This window comes from Malania oleifera, chromosome 9, assembly GCF_029873635.1.
Source record: "Malania oleifera isolate guangnan ecotype guangnan chromosome 9, ASM2987363v1, whole genome shotgun sequence".
NCBI classification, from domain to species: domain Eukaryota; kingdom Viridiplantae; phylum Streptophyta; class Magnoliopsida; order Santalales; family Ximeniaceae; genus Malania; species Malania oleifera.
Window position 1 is genome coordinate 75,070,649 of NC_080425.1, and position 16,959 is coordinate 75,087,607.

At 33.1% G+C, this 16,959-nt stretch overlaps 1 protein-coding gene across 2 annotated transcripts; it reads left to right on the forward strand.

Annotated features, from left to right (window-relative positions):
• The first annotated feature begins 5,350 nt into the window (after positions 1-5,350).
• On the forward strand, positions 5,351-16,448 carry LOC131164828 (uncharacterized). 2 transcript variants are annotated; one of them, XM_058122320.1, is made up of 9 exons: positions 5,351-5,816; positions 8,659-9,869; positions 10,003-10,121; positions 10,256-10,380; positions 12,222-12,321; positions 12,494-12,571; positions 12,797-12,880; positions 13,367-13,452; positions 15,345-16,448. In XM_058122320.1, the coding sequence occupies exons 2-9, from the start codon at positions 8,717-8,719 to the stop codon at positions 15,532-15,534; spliced, it is 1,935 nt and encodes a 644-aa protein (XP_057978303.1). In that variant the 5' UTR covers positions 5,351-5,816; positions 8,659-8,716; the 3' UTR covers positions 15,535-16,448. The 2 variants fall into 2 exon arrangements, with proteins under 2 accessions (XP_057978303.1, XP_057978304.1); XM_058122321.1 differs by having other exon boundaries at positions 5,396-5,557.
• Positions 16,449-16,959: the final 511 nt, after the last annotated feature.

A 16,959-nucleotide genomic window follows, 5' to 3' on the forward strand; every position in this document is an offset into this window, starting at 1 on the left:
ATTCGTCGACGAAATTCAAAGTAGCCCAAACCGTCTCTCTATATTTTCTTGTTGACGAAGCCTCGTGTTCATCAACGAAATTCTGAAGACCTTTGTCGACGAGATCCTGTGTTCGTTGACAAAGTCTACGACCTTCTTCTGTTGCTGGTTCTATTCTCTCCCTCTTATTATTACTAACATGCTATTATTCTTTGGGTCACTACATATTATATAATAATGGATAAAATAAAATAAAAAAGAAAAGGAAAAAAAAAATGGTTAAAGCTTCTTTCAGAAGCTTCACTGATCCATTCAAAATTAAAATTACAAAGCCTTGGGCTCTGCGTCTCTCTCTCTCACGTTCTTCCGTCTCTCACTCCTCCGTTTAATTCACTCTCTTTCATCAATTTCCTGATAAATATTTGGTCGATCGAAAATTGAAAAATACCACTGGCTCCATTCTCCGCCACCGACATTTCTACCGGAGTGAATTTGTCGTAGGAGTGATGTAGGCATATCTCATGGGGTAAGGTAAATTCTCACTTTTACCTCAATTTTTCTTAAATCTTAAGTCAAATTAATGATCAGGAATCACCACGGGATTCCTGGAACAATTCTCTACAAATCTAGCGGAGTGAAATTTTGGTTTGAGGTTCCCGGGCATAGCTCCAAAATTAGGGTAAGGTTGTATATTTGGATTTTAATGATTATTTGAGGGAAATAGGTTAAGGAATATTATTAGGAAGTGTTATGGGATTGAGATGATTGGTTTGAAATTTAGGAATACAAGGGCTTTTGCACGTACGTCGCAGCAGGAGCGGTGTAGGGTCCCTGCGGGTTTATTTTCGAGGATCAGGTAAGGAGAAATAAAATTATATCAGTATTTTATTAAAGCGAACCAGTTATTTATAAGCATATGAAACCTGGTATTTATCTATATGATTTTCAGAACAGTTCGAGTATTGAAAAATGATGATTTTGTTTAAGGTTTATATTTGGAATAATTGCATATGATATTAAAACCATGTGGCATGAGAACAATTTTTCCTAATAAATTGAATATGAATTACTGTGGTATTTGGGTTTGCATATGAGGATGTTTGTAATAATTATGACATGATGAATGAATTGTTATGTTTGAATTCCTGTGTGGAAATACATTGTAATGTTAGATTTTTGTGTGGAAATGCATTGATGCGTTTATGTGAATTATCTGGTGTGGTTATTCGTATGCATCACAATATAACGTTGGCATGAGGAGGTTGTTATATTACCTAAATATAAATCATGATATGACGTTGGCAGGCCGAAGAGTTCGTCATGTTGTCATTTATATGAGGTAGGACATTGGAAGGTCTGAGGAGTTTGTTTTACTGATGTACTACAAATCGGTTATGAGAATTGGACTGGTGAATAGTGATGCCTGTGTGGGTCATGTGTCGCGGAAGCCGGAGTGGTGCTTGTGCGGGCCACGTTATATCTTGTGTGGATGATGACGCATGTGTGGGCCATGTTATGTATCATGTGTGGATGGTGGTGCATGTGCAGGCCATATTATATACCCTGTGTAGATAGTGGTGTCTGTGTAGGTTAAGTGTAGATAAGAAGTACGTAAGTGCCTGTGTAGGCCACATACTAAGGACATTGGAAGACGAAATATGAGATGCATGATTCCTGTGTGGATGTGTTGTACGCATGTGGATTTATTTATAGCATAATAATGATGGTATAGCATATTGTGAATGCATGTGTGTGCATGCGGCGAGGTAAACATATTGTCGGGGGCTTGCTGAGAAAGGCTAGTGCTCTAATAGATAGTTTCTTGGTGTCAGTATAAAGGGATGTTACTTGTATAGGTGGGTAATCATCCCGATCCTTGGAAACCTTTACTTTTAAAAATAAAAATAAAAATAAAGATGTGTGTACTGGCGGCGAGATAATTCTTCGCCCGAGAGCTTACTGAGTAAGGTGAGTGCTCTAGTAGGTATCTTTTAGGTATCAGAGTAGAGGGAAACTACTTGTATGAGAGGATAATTTTTCATATCTTCAGGGACTTTCGTCTGCATAAAAATTATGTACTTGTGCATATTAGATGTGTGTATGATATTAATTGTTAGTGATGTTATTAATGATACGTTTTCTCAGTTGTTATAGATATTATATGAGAAACAGTTTATTTTGATATATATATATATATATTAAAACTCATATGCCGCACACTATTATAATTTATTTCCACCCTTACTGAGAAGTGTCTCACCTTAGTGGATTATTAACTTTCAGGTTCTTCTGGAGATCGAGCTTGAAAGCCTCTATGACTGTTTTTGGTAGTTTTCTTTTTGGGGTATTGTGAGATATTACTAAAATACAGATATATTTGTATAAGATTATGTTTTAAATGCTGGTTGTAGATACGTATATCTGGATGTTGTAGGGTTCATTTTTGGGATGTTATATAAAATTCTGGTATTTATTTAAGGTTGTTTATTTATATTCCGCTGCGTGTATGTTAATTATGGTATCAGAGATGGAGGATTGAATAGCGTGCCACTTGGGTCCCACCTGGCGATTCGAGGCGTCATATAAATGGTATGGTTTAGGGGTGAAAATATATATATATATATATATATATATAAGTGTAATTTCTCTTATATTTTTTGTAATACTTTTGTAGAACTTGTGTTCAAAATATGGTTTCAACTTTGCGTGTCTATAAACGTCACTAAAAGATATGTATACACTCCTACACATTGATGGTTACTTTCACAATATTAAGCAATTGTTCGTGTTTTTTTCGAAACCATTTATTGAGAAGTACTTTTTTTAAAAAGTTCTAAATTCTATAAATGTTGTTAATAAGTTTTGAACTAAAAAAATGCTAAAAATTATAAGTATTGTTTGATTGTATCTAATATAAGTGTTGGTTTTTTTATAAGCGCTCCGTAGATTTATATTATTATTATTATTATTATATGAATAATAATATTATATTTTAACATATAATAAATATATTATGATACATAACAACATAATATGAAAATGTTAAATTATGCCGATAATACTATTATTAAATAAATTAACATTTTAATCAATATTTTCTAATTTATATATTGCAATATTTTTAATTAACGATTTAATTAACCCTAATATAGAGTTATTTCTATTTTTTAATTTACAATATATTATTATTAAGTCATGTTTATAATATTATTTATATAAAATGATATAATTATTGTATGAATAATATTGTTATATTTCAACATATTATAAATATATTGTAATACATAATGTCTTTTATGTTAAATTATGTTTATAAATAATATTATTAAAAATAAAATAAAATATTTAATTAATGGTACAATTAGCCCGTCATTTAAACCTTAACATAGAATCATTTATTTTTTGATGATCTAGAATTCTTAACCGGACAAACCCTTTGAGCCCACCTAGGTGATACCAAATTGATGATAAAAACATTATCGCTTATCCATCGATGCATTCCTAGTAATAAACTAGATAAATAACAAGCGGGAATTCAAGGTTTTTTTCTTTTTTTTTAAATATACGTTTCACAAGATAATCAAACATATGTTGATGTCAAGTCTCACGTCTATATATATATATATATATATATATATATATATATATATATATATGTTTCACAAGATAATTAAACAAATGTTGATGTCAAGTCTCAAGTTGTTGTTTTTTTTATTTTTTTTGAAGATGACAATCTCAGTTTTATTGATAGTTCTCATTTATGGTGGAGAAATATCATGATTATAAGCAGAACATATGAGATTTATAAATAAAATATCAAAACCATTCCAAACATCAAAACCAATACTAAAAAAAGCAGTACCATTATCTAATTAAAACAATCTAAACATGCATAAATTTAATCAAAATCAAACAAAAACAAACAAAAACAAAGTATTTGTAAAATGATGTCAATTATCTGTAAACTTAAATAAGAGGAAAATCAAATAAAGACAATTAAAGACGAAGACTTAAAATACTCATTTTATCCATACGAATGAGACCTCTCATTTTACTTGACAGCATATCACTTACAAATGATTGTGTGATGTATTATAATATGATTATTAACAAGCTCTTTATAACAAAATTTACTTCAACAAATTCAAACTTTGCTTGGAGTTGGTTATTATTTGTTACAAGTAAGTTGTGCCTGTAAGGGGGCTTGTAAAGATAGTGGAGGGAAATCCTATTAAGTTTTTTGGTACTCTAAATAACTCTAGTCTATGTAGAGATTTATTGCACATTGAATTCACATGCTTGCAGCTTGGTATTATTGGGCTTGTGGGCCTTTCTTCATAGGCAAATTCCCCTCTTCTTGCTCATGGTCGATGCTCATAAATTTCAAAGTCGAACCAACTAAATTTTGATGTTTGTTCTATTTTTTGTTAGGTTTGTTCATTTGCTTATAATTTTGCCGATTTAGAGTTTGATTATGGTAATCAAGAAATTCTCTCACACAACAATTATGTCGTATAGAATGTATTCTTGAGTTTATGATGCATACTAAACACAGTTAAAATCAATTAATAACATTTCTTTATGTTGTAAGCACAAAATTAGCAAGTATTTTTTTTTTTTGAATGATGTTTATAAAATAAGATATTTAAATTGTGTTTGGGAGCATAAATTTTACACTTTGGTATTGGATTCAGATTTGAATAGGTTTCATATAATTTTATATTATATCTTATTCAAAGTAAATACAAATTCAAATTTAAGGTCTCTTTAGGCATAGTGTTAATGTTACACTCATTAAATATATTAAAAATAATATTAGGAATATTGAGAGATGAACACGTGTCACACATTACATCTTGTTAGGATATCTACTAAAAAAAACTTAAACATAAATAAAAATACAAATATAAACACGATTCACAAATAGGCCGAGACACGAATATCTCGCTCTTTTTAAGGAAATTCAAGTCTTTTGCGATTATTTGATTTAACCCACGAACTGGTGCAGTAGAATTTCTCAAGATTTGTCTCCCCCATAATACAATAACTTGATCTAAATCATATGATTTTCTTCAATTTTGCATAGACAGAGGAGTCCAAAGCTTCACTAAAAAATACCTTTATTTGTCAAATTTTCTAAATTTAAAATAACGATGATATAATGAAAAAGAAGAAAAAAAATTGATGGATTGTGTTAATGTCTCAGAGACTATTTATAGATAAAAAAATGAGCCTTTAAAATACACTTAACACTTTTGAAACGTGGCCATTGTGGGACACCCAAAACTAAAAGAAGTCACTCATTACGTTAAGCCAAAAATGTTCTTCCTATTGGACGCCTTGGGAAGCTGCGTCAAAGAAACCCAAAAATGACTAAATGGCTCGCACAAAATGAGCAACCACTCCAACCGCGATAAGGGTTCATCAGCAGCCTGTCGATGATCATGGTTATAGAAAGTCCACCAATCGCCACCGTTGATAGACTCGCAAACTTCTTGAAACGATGCACACGATCGAAGCTCCGGCCATCCGAGGTTAGATCCATTCAGGGACAGCGCGTAACGCGAGAATTTTCCTGGTAATTTCCAGGTGCAAAGAAACCCGCGAGGCTCACGTTAGCACGGACAAAGACGGCAATAGAAAATGAGCGCTTTGTGTCGTTTTGACGGTTGAGCAATTTGAATTTACGCTCTACATGCTCTCTATATAAACCCCGCCCAAAACCCTAACACATTCGTGGAAAAACTCCAATTTTTATTACCAGATTTGCCCGGGAAAATGAGTAAAACGTCCCTAGAGTTACTGCCATCCGTACAGGACCAACCCAATTCATTGAGGTTTCGGCTCTTTTGAACTCTGCTTTCTCACTGTTAAATGCGCCTGTAAATCTTCTACATGATTCTTCTTACCCTCCGTTTGGTTGCTGAGAAAACTGAGGAAAAGATAGGAAAATGGAAGAGAATTTTGGGTCCTATGTCGGCACCGAGTTTTGGGTGATGCTAGTTTCTCTGTTTTTCCTTGGTTTTCTTAGCAACCCGACGGAAGGCAAGTTCGTATTTCGGGAAACCATGTTTTTCGGAGTCATCTTTCTGATTTATCAGTTAAAAATATGGGTTTTCGGGAGCCCTTTTTCAATAGACTTCATTTCATATTATCAGGGCTTATATTGCAATTCTATAGTTTAAAGATCAGTATTAATTAACATGTTTTGTTTGGTAATATATTACACTGGTTGTTACCTTGTTATATTTTTATTCATTATCTCATTCATTTTTTGATTATGCTTGAACTGTCTCTCTCTCTCTCACACACACACACACACACACACACACACACATTTCAACAACCTAGACTTAAGTCCCACTGGGTGGGATTGGCTGCATGAATTGTTTTCTTCCAATTTTGGTCCTTTGGACAATATCTTCAAGCAAATAAGAGTTATTAGATTTTTACTATCACTAACATTAACTAGCTCACTCACTGATATTTTATTGCATGTGCCCAAACCATTTGAGGTGCCCATCTCTTACCTTATTTTAGTGCTACGCGTAACTTACCATAATATGCTTATTCATTCATTTATCTTTTAGCGTTATGCTACTAGGACTCTCATTTTAACAACTTTTATTTTTTGGATATGTTTTTTTCTTAGTTACCCAATATTTTGATCCATATTGCATAACTAGTCTTATAGACCTACCTCTTGATTTTAAGGATATTCACCACTTCTCCATTTTACCCAACTTGCTTTAGCTCTATGTATTTCATCTTCAATTTCTCACTTAGCTTTCTTAATAGATTTGAAGTATCAAAATCTACTAGTGATATTTATATCTTCACCATCAAGTTTAATCTTTTCACCAATTTTCTTCTTGTCATCACTAAAATTAGTAGTTACTCTATTGTTCATGCCCTTAATGACATTGATATACCTATTGCATACTCTCTTTTTTCTTCAGAAGTTACCATAGAACTTCCCAAGGTACCGTATCATTTTCTTTAGGTCAATGAAAATCATGTGCAAGTCCCTCTTCTTTTCTCTAAACTTTTCTATTAATCTCCTTAATGGATGATAGACATATAGCTTCTATAGTTGATCTCCCAATACTGATTTTTTGAAACCCTCATTCTTAATCTCAATCTTTGTTCAACTACACTTTCCAAAGTTTCATTGTATGACTCATAAGTTTAATTCCATGATAGTTATTACAATCTTGAATATCTCTTTTACTTTTGTATGTAGTTATTAAAGTGTTTTTCCTCCATCATTTGGCATTTTCCTAGTTCTTATAAAATTGTGTTAAATACGTCACTTAACCAAAAAACTCCATGCTCACCTCAAGCTTCAAACAGGACATCATCCGGGTTCTCTATATTTCTTTTACGTCATTTTTTTTTTAATGAGATTACTGTCATCCTCAGTTTTTATACATTTGAAATGACTTAAGTCTTCTCTAGCTTTAGCAAGTTTAAATATATCTTTCCCCTATTTATTTGTACCTAATTGTGTGTGTGTGTGTGTGTGCATGCGTGTGTTGCACGCACACGCATTGTTTTCACTAAATATTTAACAATATTTTTGCCTTTTGTGCATGTGGATAGGTATAGATGCTGTTCAAACTGCTAATTATTTTATGAGCTTTATATTAATGATCTACAGAGTATATTTTTAGGGATTGGGGTGCAAAGGCTGGATGTAGATTCGGGGTCCTTACATTGCTAATCTTCTTGCTGTGTTCTCATAAATTAGAATGGGTGGTTCATGGTTAATATTAAAAGGGAAAGAAATTGGCTAGGAAATGAATTTGTGGCCACACTTTTCCCAATGGTTCTTGTTTAATATGTTTTTCTACTCGTTTCTGATGATTATTGCCACAATCCCATTTTGATTGCAGTAATTCATTATGTCCTGCATTTATAGTCTTGATGTGTTTACACTGTAGTCCCAAGCTCTTGAAAAATACATGGTGTCAAGTTAGGCAAGTTAGGTCCACAGCTTGCGCAAATACCAGTGAAAAGACCTTGAATTGAGTTTAAGGTCCTGTGCATCACATACCTAGAATTAGTGGCCCTGATTGAAGGTCGTCTGCTGTTGTATCCAGATTGTAGGCTTATGCTTACAATTTATAACTTTTGTTTGCTTGGTTTACAATGGGCCCAAGGCACAAGAAGAAGTAAACTAAATTAGCTGTACCAATCCTCGAGAGAGCAAATCCCACAATGTAATTCAAATTTTCCTTCATTATAAAATAAAAAGGTGACTTCCTTTTAAAATTTTCATCCCATAGAGAAACTAATGCACATGTGTTCTCGAATGGCCTCTTAATTAGCTTTTCAGTTCATTTTTAAAAATCTGTTGGGTTCTGAAAACCAATATGTTTTTGTTTTTTTCACAATTTGACTGCATGGGGTTTTGATGACTCTTTCTTCCACTCTTGTCCTTATTGTTGAATAAAAATTTTGGTTAAGTGATTAACTGTCGAGACTGTCATTTTTTACTTATGTTTGCCCTTTGCTTCTTTCTTTCTGCATTAAATACAATAAATTGTGACTATAATTTTTAACATTTACATATCTTATTGAATCATAATATAACAACTCTATTGTTGACATGCAACTGTTATAGTTTGAAATAATAACTATTATATTTTTAATGCAACTTGGTAATTTATGTTGCAGTTACCTTTTCTGTCAAGATATTGGTGTGCTGTTTGCCATTGCTTTGTGAAGAAAATCGATGAAGGATTTGAGAAAAATGGGTGAGCGCAGTCGTCCTCATAGAGCAGCTCAACCCTCTATCAGATACAGGCACAGCCAAGTTGAGGGGGTATGCTTTGAGCTTGTTGATTTTGGTCAGGAAGATTGTCCTTCCTCTCACTCAGATAATAGTAAGCCAACCAGTAAAATACCTGATGGCAAGACTTATGAGATGTTGAGCACCGCTGAACTCATCTCAGCAGTTGGTCAATTGTGGAATTGCGCAACTCGTCCTCTCTCTGTTTTGCAGTCTAAACCACATTTGAAAGTCTTTGATCATGGCTGTCAGAAAGAGGCTGCATACTGTTATATGAATGAAGGAAATGGCAAGACTCCTACTTCAGATGATAGGAAATGTCCCTCGGTTGATTTGAGAACTGCTAGCAATTATTCACCGAAGATGCAGCAGTTAGAGTATCTGAAAGCAACTGACAAGATGTCATTTTTTGAACCTGGTAGTGGACATTATATGTATTCATCTTTCTGGAGATTTCTACAGGGTGGTGCCAACAAGTCTAATGAGTTTTGGAAGGGGCAGGGACATGCAAGTATAGGAATTTCATATGATTTGGAAAGCATATATAAATTGATGAACAAAATTACTTTCATTGGACTAAAATATCCTGCCAATATTAGCAAGACCAAGAACATGGAAATTGATGAATGTTGCATTTCGGGAGATACAGTTAGTCCTGCCAGTAGCTGCATTGCAAAAGGTCAAGGCATTGATTTCGATGCTGATTTAACCAAATGTAAAGATTCATCAGCTGGTGAAAATGAAAAAGCTATGATGAACACAAATGCTTCCGTCGTCACCTCTGTGTGTTCAGATTGTTTCCTCAGGGCTAACAAAGATACAGAAACCTCAGATGATAACCCACTTGTAACGAAAATGGATCGACGTGAAGAGTTTGTCCTCAAGAATAAGTCTAAAATGGAGATTTGTTCGTCAACACAAGATAAACCTTGTTATGCTCTTGCAAAGCAAGACCATGCTTTTGCAGGAGCATTGGCTGGTATATTTGTCAGCCTTTGTCTACATCCTGTTGATACAATTAAAACTGTCTTTCAATCTTGTCACACAGATCAGAATTCTATTAGTTACATTGGCAGATCTATTATTTCTAATAGAGGTAAGTTTTATATGAACTTCTGATTATTTTGTTTAGGGAATATTCTTATCTTATTTCTTGGGGAAGAAAGAGAGCATTCTGCAGTATTTTTGAGTGCATCTGATCGGCTTTAAGAAATTGATACTGTTTTCAGGTTTAACTGGACTTTATCGTGGAATTACTAGCAACATTGCTTCTTCAGCTCCAATTTCTGCACTTTATACCTTTACTTATGAATCAGTAAAAGGAGCATTGCTTCCTCTTCTTCCTAAGGTGATTTCTTAACTTTTTCTCTGATAACACATGGGAAACAAATTGTGGTGCCTAAAAGGTAGCACATTTGTTCTCAACTTTTCTAGTTATGCTTAATGGCTTTGTGACACTCTTAACTCATTTCATGCATGCAGGAGTATTACTCTGTTGCTCATTGCGTGGCAGGTGGTTCTGCAAGCATTGCTACTTCTTTTATTTTTACCCCTAGTGAGCGTATAAAACAACAGATGCAAGTTGGTTCTCACTATAAAAACTGCTGGTATATGTTTGACATCCCTTTTTTTTTTAATCTTTGTTGAGATGTCTGTTTTGCCCATACTGTTTATGTTTATGAGATTGATATGTGATAGTATAAGAAGAGTTTAAGAATATTTTATTCAACATTATCTTGCATTTATGAGTCACTTGTAATTTTTCTCACATGTTGGAAATGAGTAGTTGACCTTTGCATTAAATGGTGCTTTTAGGTCAATGATTTCATTTCAATATTTATCTTTCAAAACTCAAGTTGATTGGTCATTTGAATGACTTTGTTAATCATATGTTTTAGCTTGTGTTTTCTTTATTTACATATATGAACTGTTGCTTTCATTTTGCTTTTTCAAGCAAATGGACATTTTATTTGTATAACTAACAACTTTCTCAGTAATGAGAAATTATGACAATTAGATATTTGTTGAAGTTTAAAGATTGAAAATAAATTTCTAAATAATTGCAATTTATTTTCTTTTAATGCTATGCAACAAAAGGAAGACTTTTTCAACTGGTATAGAAAGCAAAACAACTTTGTGCCAAAAAAAAAATTGTTAGGTTCAAATCTTGACCTATCCATAATAGTCATTAAATATATTTTTATATTATTTTGGTTAAGCTTAATTCTTTTCAAGAATATTTTGTCAACTAGTCAATCAAAGTCAATGCACCAAAGTATGCATGTTCAAATCTTTGCCTATTTAAAATATAAATACTGGCATTGTATTTTTATATAATTTTCGTTAAATTTAGTTCCCTTTTAAGAATGTTTCACCTTATTTTATTTTTTATTTTTTTAAAGAAGAGATGTTTTTGTGCAAAGAAATGATTTGCACTATTCATGCTGTCATGTATAGTATAGATTGTTACAATTAGATGTTTGAAGTTAAAAAATTAATAATAAATTAATGAAATTTTAGTTGTGAAAATTTATTTAATGTTTTGTAATTGAAACAATGATATAGGGAGTAAATTGAAGCAATGCATTAGGTTTTATAGGTTCTAATTTTAATATCAAAGTACATTTTTTAGGTTCCAGTTTTTAACATATTTAAACCAAGTACTTTAATGTTGTGTTTGGGAGCATGGATTTTGGATCATGGATTTGTATTTGGGTGGATTTGGATAAATTTCAAACAATTTTATATTACATCTTATCCAAATTCAATGCAAATCCAAATCCAAGGCCTCTCCAAACATAGTGTAAGTGTAAAATTGATAATTTGGGATGTTTCTTATTTTTAGAAGATAAGGATATTTTCTTTCTACAAAATGATTTATACTATTCATACTTTTGTAGTTTCTATGTAACATAAATTGAGTGAAATTTTTATAAAACCATCTTCAGGATTGTGGCATGTGTTCTCATCTCAGAAGGTTTGCAGAAAGCAGTATTTGAGTTTACTTTGTTAAACTAGTTCTATATTCTAACTTGACTTTCATTATTTTCACAGCCAAATAAGCCGAATTTTAAATGCAACAACATGAGGACATAATCTTTGTCCCTTAAAGAGCTCTTTTAATCATAGATCTATTAGATTAGGGCTATTTAGATTTTTGGATTTTTTTTATATTTTTTTTATGTTCATAATTTGGTTATTGAAATACTGTTGCTGAAGATGATGTACAACAAGTAAGCCTCCATCTTACTATTGGGTTAATTTTATATATTGGATTTGCTATGTTGGTTCCATTTCAAAATTGTAGCTCCCCCTATTATTTTTCTTTTTATCTAACCTTTAGGGTTTCTTTCTTAAGGTTCTTGCAGTTTTTCTGTTGTATACATCAATTTTTGTTCTGGTGTGATCTCTAATGAAACTTCGCTTTTCTTAACGTGGCATTTTGTAGGAATGCTTTGATTGGAATTCTTATAAAAGGTGGTTTACCTTCATTATATACTGGATGGGGAGCTGTAGTATGTAGGAATGTTCCCCACTCCATCATCAAGGTCAGATGACCTATATGTATGCGTCCCTAAATGTTAGTCTGCCTCATTTTGAAGTCATTAGATAGGACACATTTGATTATACAATTATCCTTTTTTCCTGTTTAATGATCTTCCTTTTTCCTTTTCTCCAGCAAGCCACTTTATCTAAAGTTTTATTCCTTGTTACATGTAGTTCTACACATATGAAAGCTTGAAGCAATTGACATTGTCATCACTCCAGCCTGATGCTCAACTGAACACATTCCAAACGGTTTGATGTTTCCTTCTTTTCGAGTATCCTTTTTTCCTCTGCTGTATATTAGGTTCTTTGTGAAAATAATCTCGCTTCTGGAGCAGCTGGCTCTGTATTTTGAGCTAGGTTGTCGCCACTTCTCAAAAGATCCATATAATGACCTAAAGTTATAATTTGAAATTGATTAGCTGGAACTATTCTCTCTGCAGAATATGCTAAAAATAATTTTTGCTTCCCCTGCAGCTCATTTGTGGAGGACTAGCTGGATCTACTGCTGCTTTATTCACTACTCCTTTTGACGTGGTGAAGACAAGATTGCAGACACAGGTTTGCAATTTGTGTGTTATGTTATAGTTCCATTCAGCTGTTTCATTTTCTTAAATTGGCTAGTTAGTTTTAGCAAATTGTGGCCATAGATATAATTATGTAATTGAGTCATTAATTGAATGTTGCAGATTGTATCAACTGTAGCTTTTGCAATTATTATGTGATAGTTTAATGATGTGCGGACATTCTTTTGAAAATAGAATCACGCGATGTATTGTTTCTTATTTTTAGACGGCATGGATTTCTTGCCCAACGTCTGTAGTTCAATACCAAACCACCTTCTACTGCATAGAAGAACTTAAAACCTGGCAGTCATTCTGGAATTTCTCCTGTTATCAACTAGTCAACAGATTACATTGCATCCTATCAAAAAGATTTTTGCATGACATGATCCTGTTTTCAACATTTTGTTTCTAGCAATTATCCCCACAGATTTGTAATCCTTTACTTGATGTATAATGCTTATGATATGGTGGTATTATGCAGATTCCTGGATCTGTGAACCAATACAGTGGTGTCTTTCACACCCTTCAGCTAATAGGCATGCGAGAAGGTTTGAAAGGTCTCTACAGGTATGGATTGCTTCGTGTCTGTAGTTTTTGTTTTCAAGAAAACATTTCTTTATGACATTATTTACTGAAAATAATGGAACTTTAGTGGCAATATCTGTATTTATTGGTTTATCTCATAAATATAAATATGAAAATAATGGAACTCTAGTTCCCTCCCCCTCTCTTGACTCAATTTGCTAGTGTTTTGGATAAATGGTTGCTTCTTGATCATAGTGTTGTGATGTCAAGAATCTAATTAGTAAAAGTTTGGTAAAAAAATGAAAATTTTCCAGTGAAGATGTTTGATGCTTACTGATTTACGAAATAATGATAAGAAAACATGTTTGTGCTCTGTAGTTTGTTTGTTCCAATTTCTGGTTTTTGCTGACCTACCCTAGATATTTATTGAAAAGACCATCTGAATGTAAAAGAGCATTGAGATGTTCTTTAGAAGGGCTAAGCAAAGCTTCTATACATCATTTGGTGGAATAAGATAGTGCATTCGGGTGCTTCATAAACATCCACTCTACAAGCTTTCCCAATTTCCCAAATTTTCTCCTCCCTCTCCCTCTATCAACCTTGCCATGAAGGTGAATAGCTACGAATCTCCCAAATGTCAATCTGCAACTGAACTATTAGCTCCCTTTTTTATGTAGTTGAGTTTAAGAAGGATTCAGTACACCTTTGAATTACAGGAAAAACCACTCAGAGCTCGATTGTACAGGGCAGTAACCTGTTGATTGCTAAACTGTGGATTTTGCATCTAGTGACATAGCCACCAAAGTACATGTCTACCCATGAGGTGCTTCCTCAGAAGTGTTGTATTCTAGTAGGGACTTGTCTGAAGTTGGTACATTGTGCTTCTCATTATCATAAGAATTTTATTTATGGCGGATTAGTCATTTTTATTTCCTTCTTGTAACTTGCAAAGCAGAAGCTTTTATTTTGTGGGTAGCTGATATCATACCAATGGATTGATACAGAAAACTTGTATAGCATTTGAGTTAGTTAGGCTAAACTTGGTGATCTTATGGTTGTTGAACTTGAGCTCATTTCAGTTGCAAGTTCTTTAAACTAAAGCTTGATTTTTTAGCTACAATATAATATTTATTGAATATGTTTAAAATTAGGAATATAATTTGAAACATTTGTATAGTCCTATGCCCTAAACCCTAAGCCCTACACCCTGAACCCTAACCCCTATACCCTAAACCCTAAAACCCTAAACCCTGAACACTCACCCAAAAACCCTAATCCTTAAATTCTAAACCCCAAAAACATAAACCTTAAACCTTGAACCTTAAACCCGAAAACCCTAAAACCCTAAACCATGACCGCTAAACCCCTAAACCTTAAACCTTGAACCCTAAACCCTAAATCCTAAATCTTGAACCCTGAACCCGAAACCTTGAACCCTGAATCCTACATCCTAAACCCTAAACCATAAACCCCCTGAACCCTAAACTTTAACCTTGAACCCTCAATCCTAAACCCTAAACACTATCCGTAATACAATATAAAAATAATAAAATAACAAAAGCTCAATTAAGCCCGATTAAGTCGTATTGTGAAACTTGAACTTGACTCATCTAGCTAACTGGAGATCTAACTAAAGCTCAAATAAAGTTGAGGTAAAAGAGTAAGCTTGCTTGACTAGCTTGCATAGTTGAATTGGGGTCATTAAAGTGGACCAAAAATTTTGGACAGGAATTGTCAATGCACATCCTTGAGCTATCTGATTTTTTCTTTTTTTCTTTCTTTCATTCTTTTTGCCAGAATTTTCTTTCAATTTATGAGTTAGATTTCTTTATTACCTTTCAATTTTATTTTGCCATGCTTCTTTAATAATAGCCTGACAATAGCTACTCTTTTCTCCTCCCCCTTTCCCCTGTTGTTTTCTTCTCTTCAATCAGGGGACTGACTCCAAGATTGGTGATGTATATGACTCAAGGAGCACTCTTCTTTGCATCATATGAATCTTTCAAAAGTTTGTTTTCTTTGAAGGTGCCACAACTCGGCGCTGCAACAATATCTCACAAATCAAAATTGGAAGATAATCCAGAATCATCATCATTATTACCATCACCATCGTCATTTTCTTAATTGAGGCTGCAATGTGTGCCCCAAGTCAGCAGTGATTCAGAGAGCATCTAGAGAACCTTTCTTCTTGCTTTAGGAGCAAGTACCAGCAAAAGTCTTTGGATTCTGCTAGAACTGTCTTATCTTGTCTGAAGCTATATGTCTATCCAAAAGGACATAAACAGATGCAGCCTCATTTGCAGAAAAAAGAGATAGAGATCTCTCAGTTGATCCAGCAGAATCCCCTTTCTCAAGTGTTCCTAGCCTTTGCTTTCTCTGACATCCTTGCAGCAGAAGGGACACTGAGGAAAGCAAGTTTCCCTGCTTATTTTGGATTGTCTCCTTGAGAAGCTTTGGCAATAGACTTGGACAAACTAGTTTTGTTGGAATCCTGACTGAATTTCTGACCAGTTTTCTTCTCGAAATTCATTAACCCCATGTTTGCAAGTATGGATTTCAAGTCCAAATTTGGTATTGGGTGGATTTAAACGAAGTACAATTGAAGCATACACCAAGTTTTGTCAAATTCCAAATTCAAGGCTCGAACTCCATCATCTCAAATGCACTGTTAGCCTTTGTTTGTTTTAGAAGAAAATGATAGCAGGAAATAAGCATTGTGGCACCTGGCCAATGGGGCATGTATCATTCTTATTGTATCATAGATATTCAATGTTTGAGAACTCATAACCTTGGATGCAGTTCTGAAAACCAGAAGGTCAGTTCCTGAAGAACTCAGTTTCTCGACATTCAAGCATTGTAAACAATAAAGCTAATTTTGCAGCTGCAAATACTTAAGGGCATTGGTTTTGTAGTTTGTAAAGCCATTTCCACTCTTTTCTTCATTAATTATTATGACAAATGTATATATTTTTTTTTAGCAGGCTTCAATTTCAATGTCATTTTCATCATGGTCAATAACAGTAATCATCTTCATCAAAGGAAATAGCAATGGCTGTTTGCAAAATTTATGGTATTTGTTGTTCAAATGCTTAATTCACTTCCAGAGCACTTGCAGGAATCCAGGAACTGACCTTCTGGTTTAAAGCTTTCTCCAGTTATGGGCAATGGTTTTCATTTATTTATTTTATTTTATTTTAAAATTTTCAAAAAATTATAAAAAAGCCATTTTAATTTTTTAGAAAACTAGGAAAATAATAAAAAAAGTAGTCCAATGTTTCTACAGATATAAGAAAATTATATATATGTATATGTGTATATATATATATGTATATATATTTCATAATTTTTTGAAAAATTGGAAATAAAAAATAGAATTTGTTTTGTAGGGAACTTGGAAAATATTAAAAAAGAGAAAGGAAAATATGAAGGTTTTATTAGTAACTTGAAAAATATTAGGGATAAGGAAAGCGAAATATGAATGAATTTGTTTCGCATGCTTGATTATTATGGAAAGTGAGAAAGAATTTAATTTTTTATATCGTTGTTTTT

Excerpts from the sequence above, each read along its gene's own strand:
- LOC131164828 (XM_058122320.1), top strand. The coding sequence starts at position 8,717 with ATGAAGGATTTGAGAAAAATGGGTGAGCGCAGTCGTCCTCATAGAGCA. Across the intron at positions 10,122-10,255 it reads TGCTTCCTCTTCTTCCTAAG|GAGTATTACTCTGTTGCTCA; the intron begins GTGATTTCTTAA and ends TCATGCATGCAG. Across the intron at positions 12,322-12,493 it reads TTCCCCACTCCATCATCAAG|TTCTACACATATGAAAGCTT; the intron begins GTCAGATGACCT and ends TGTTACATGTAG.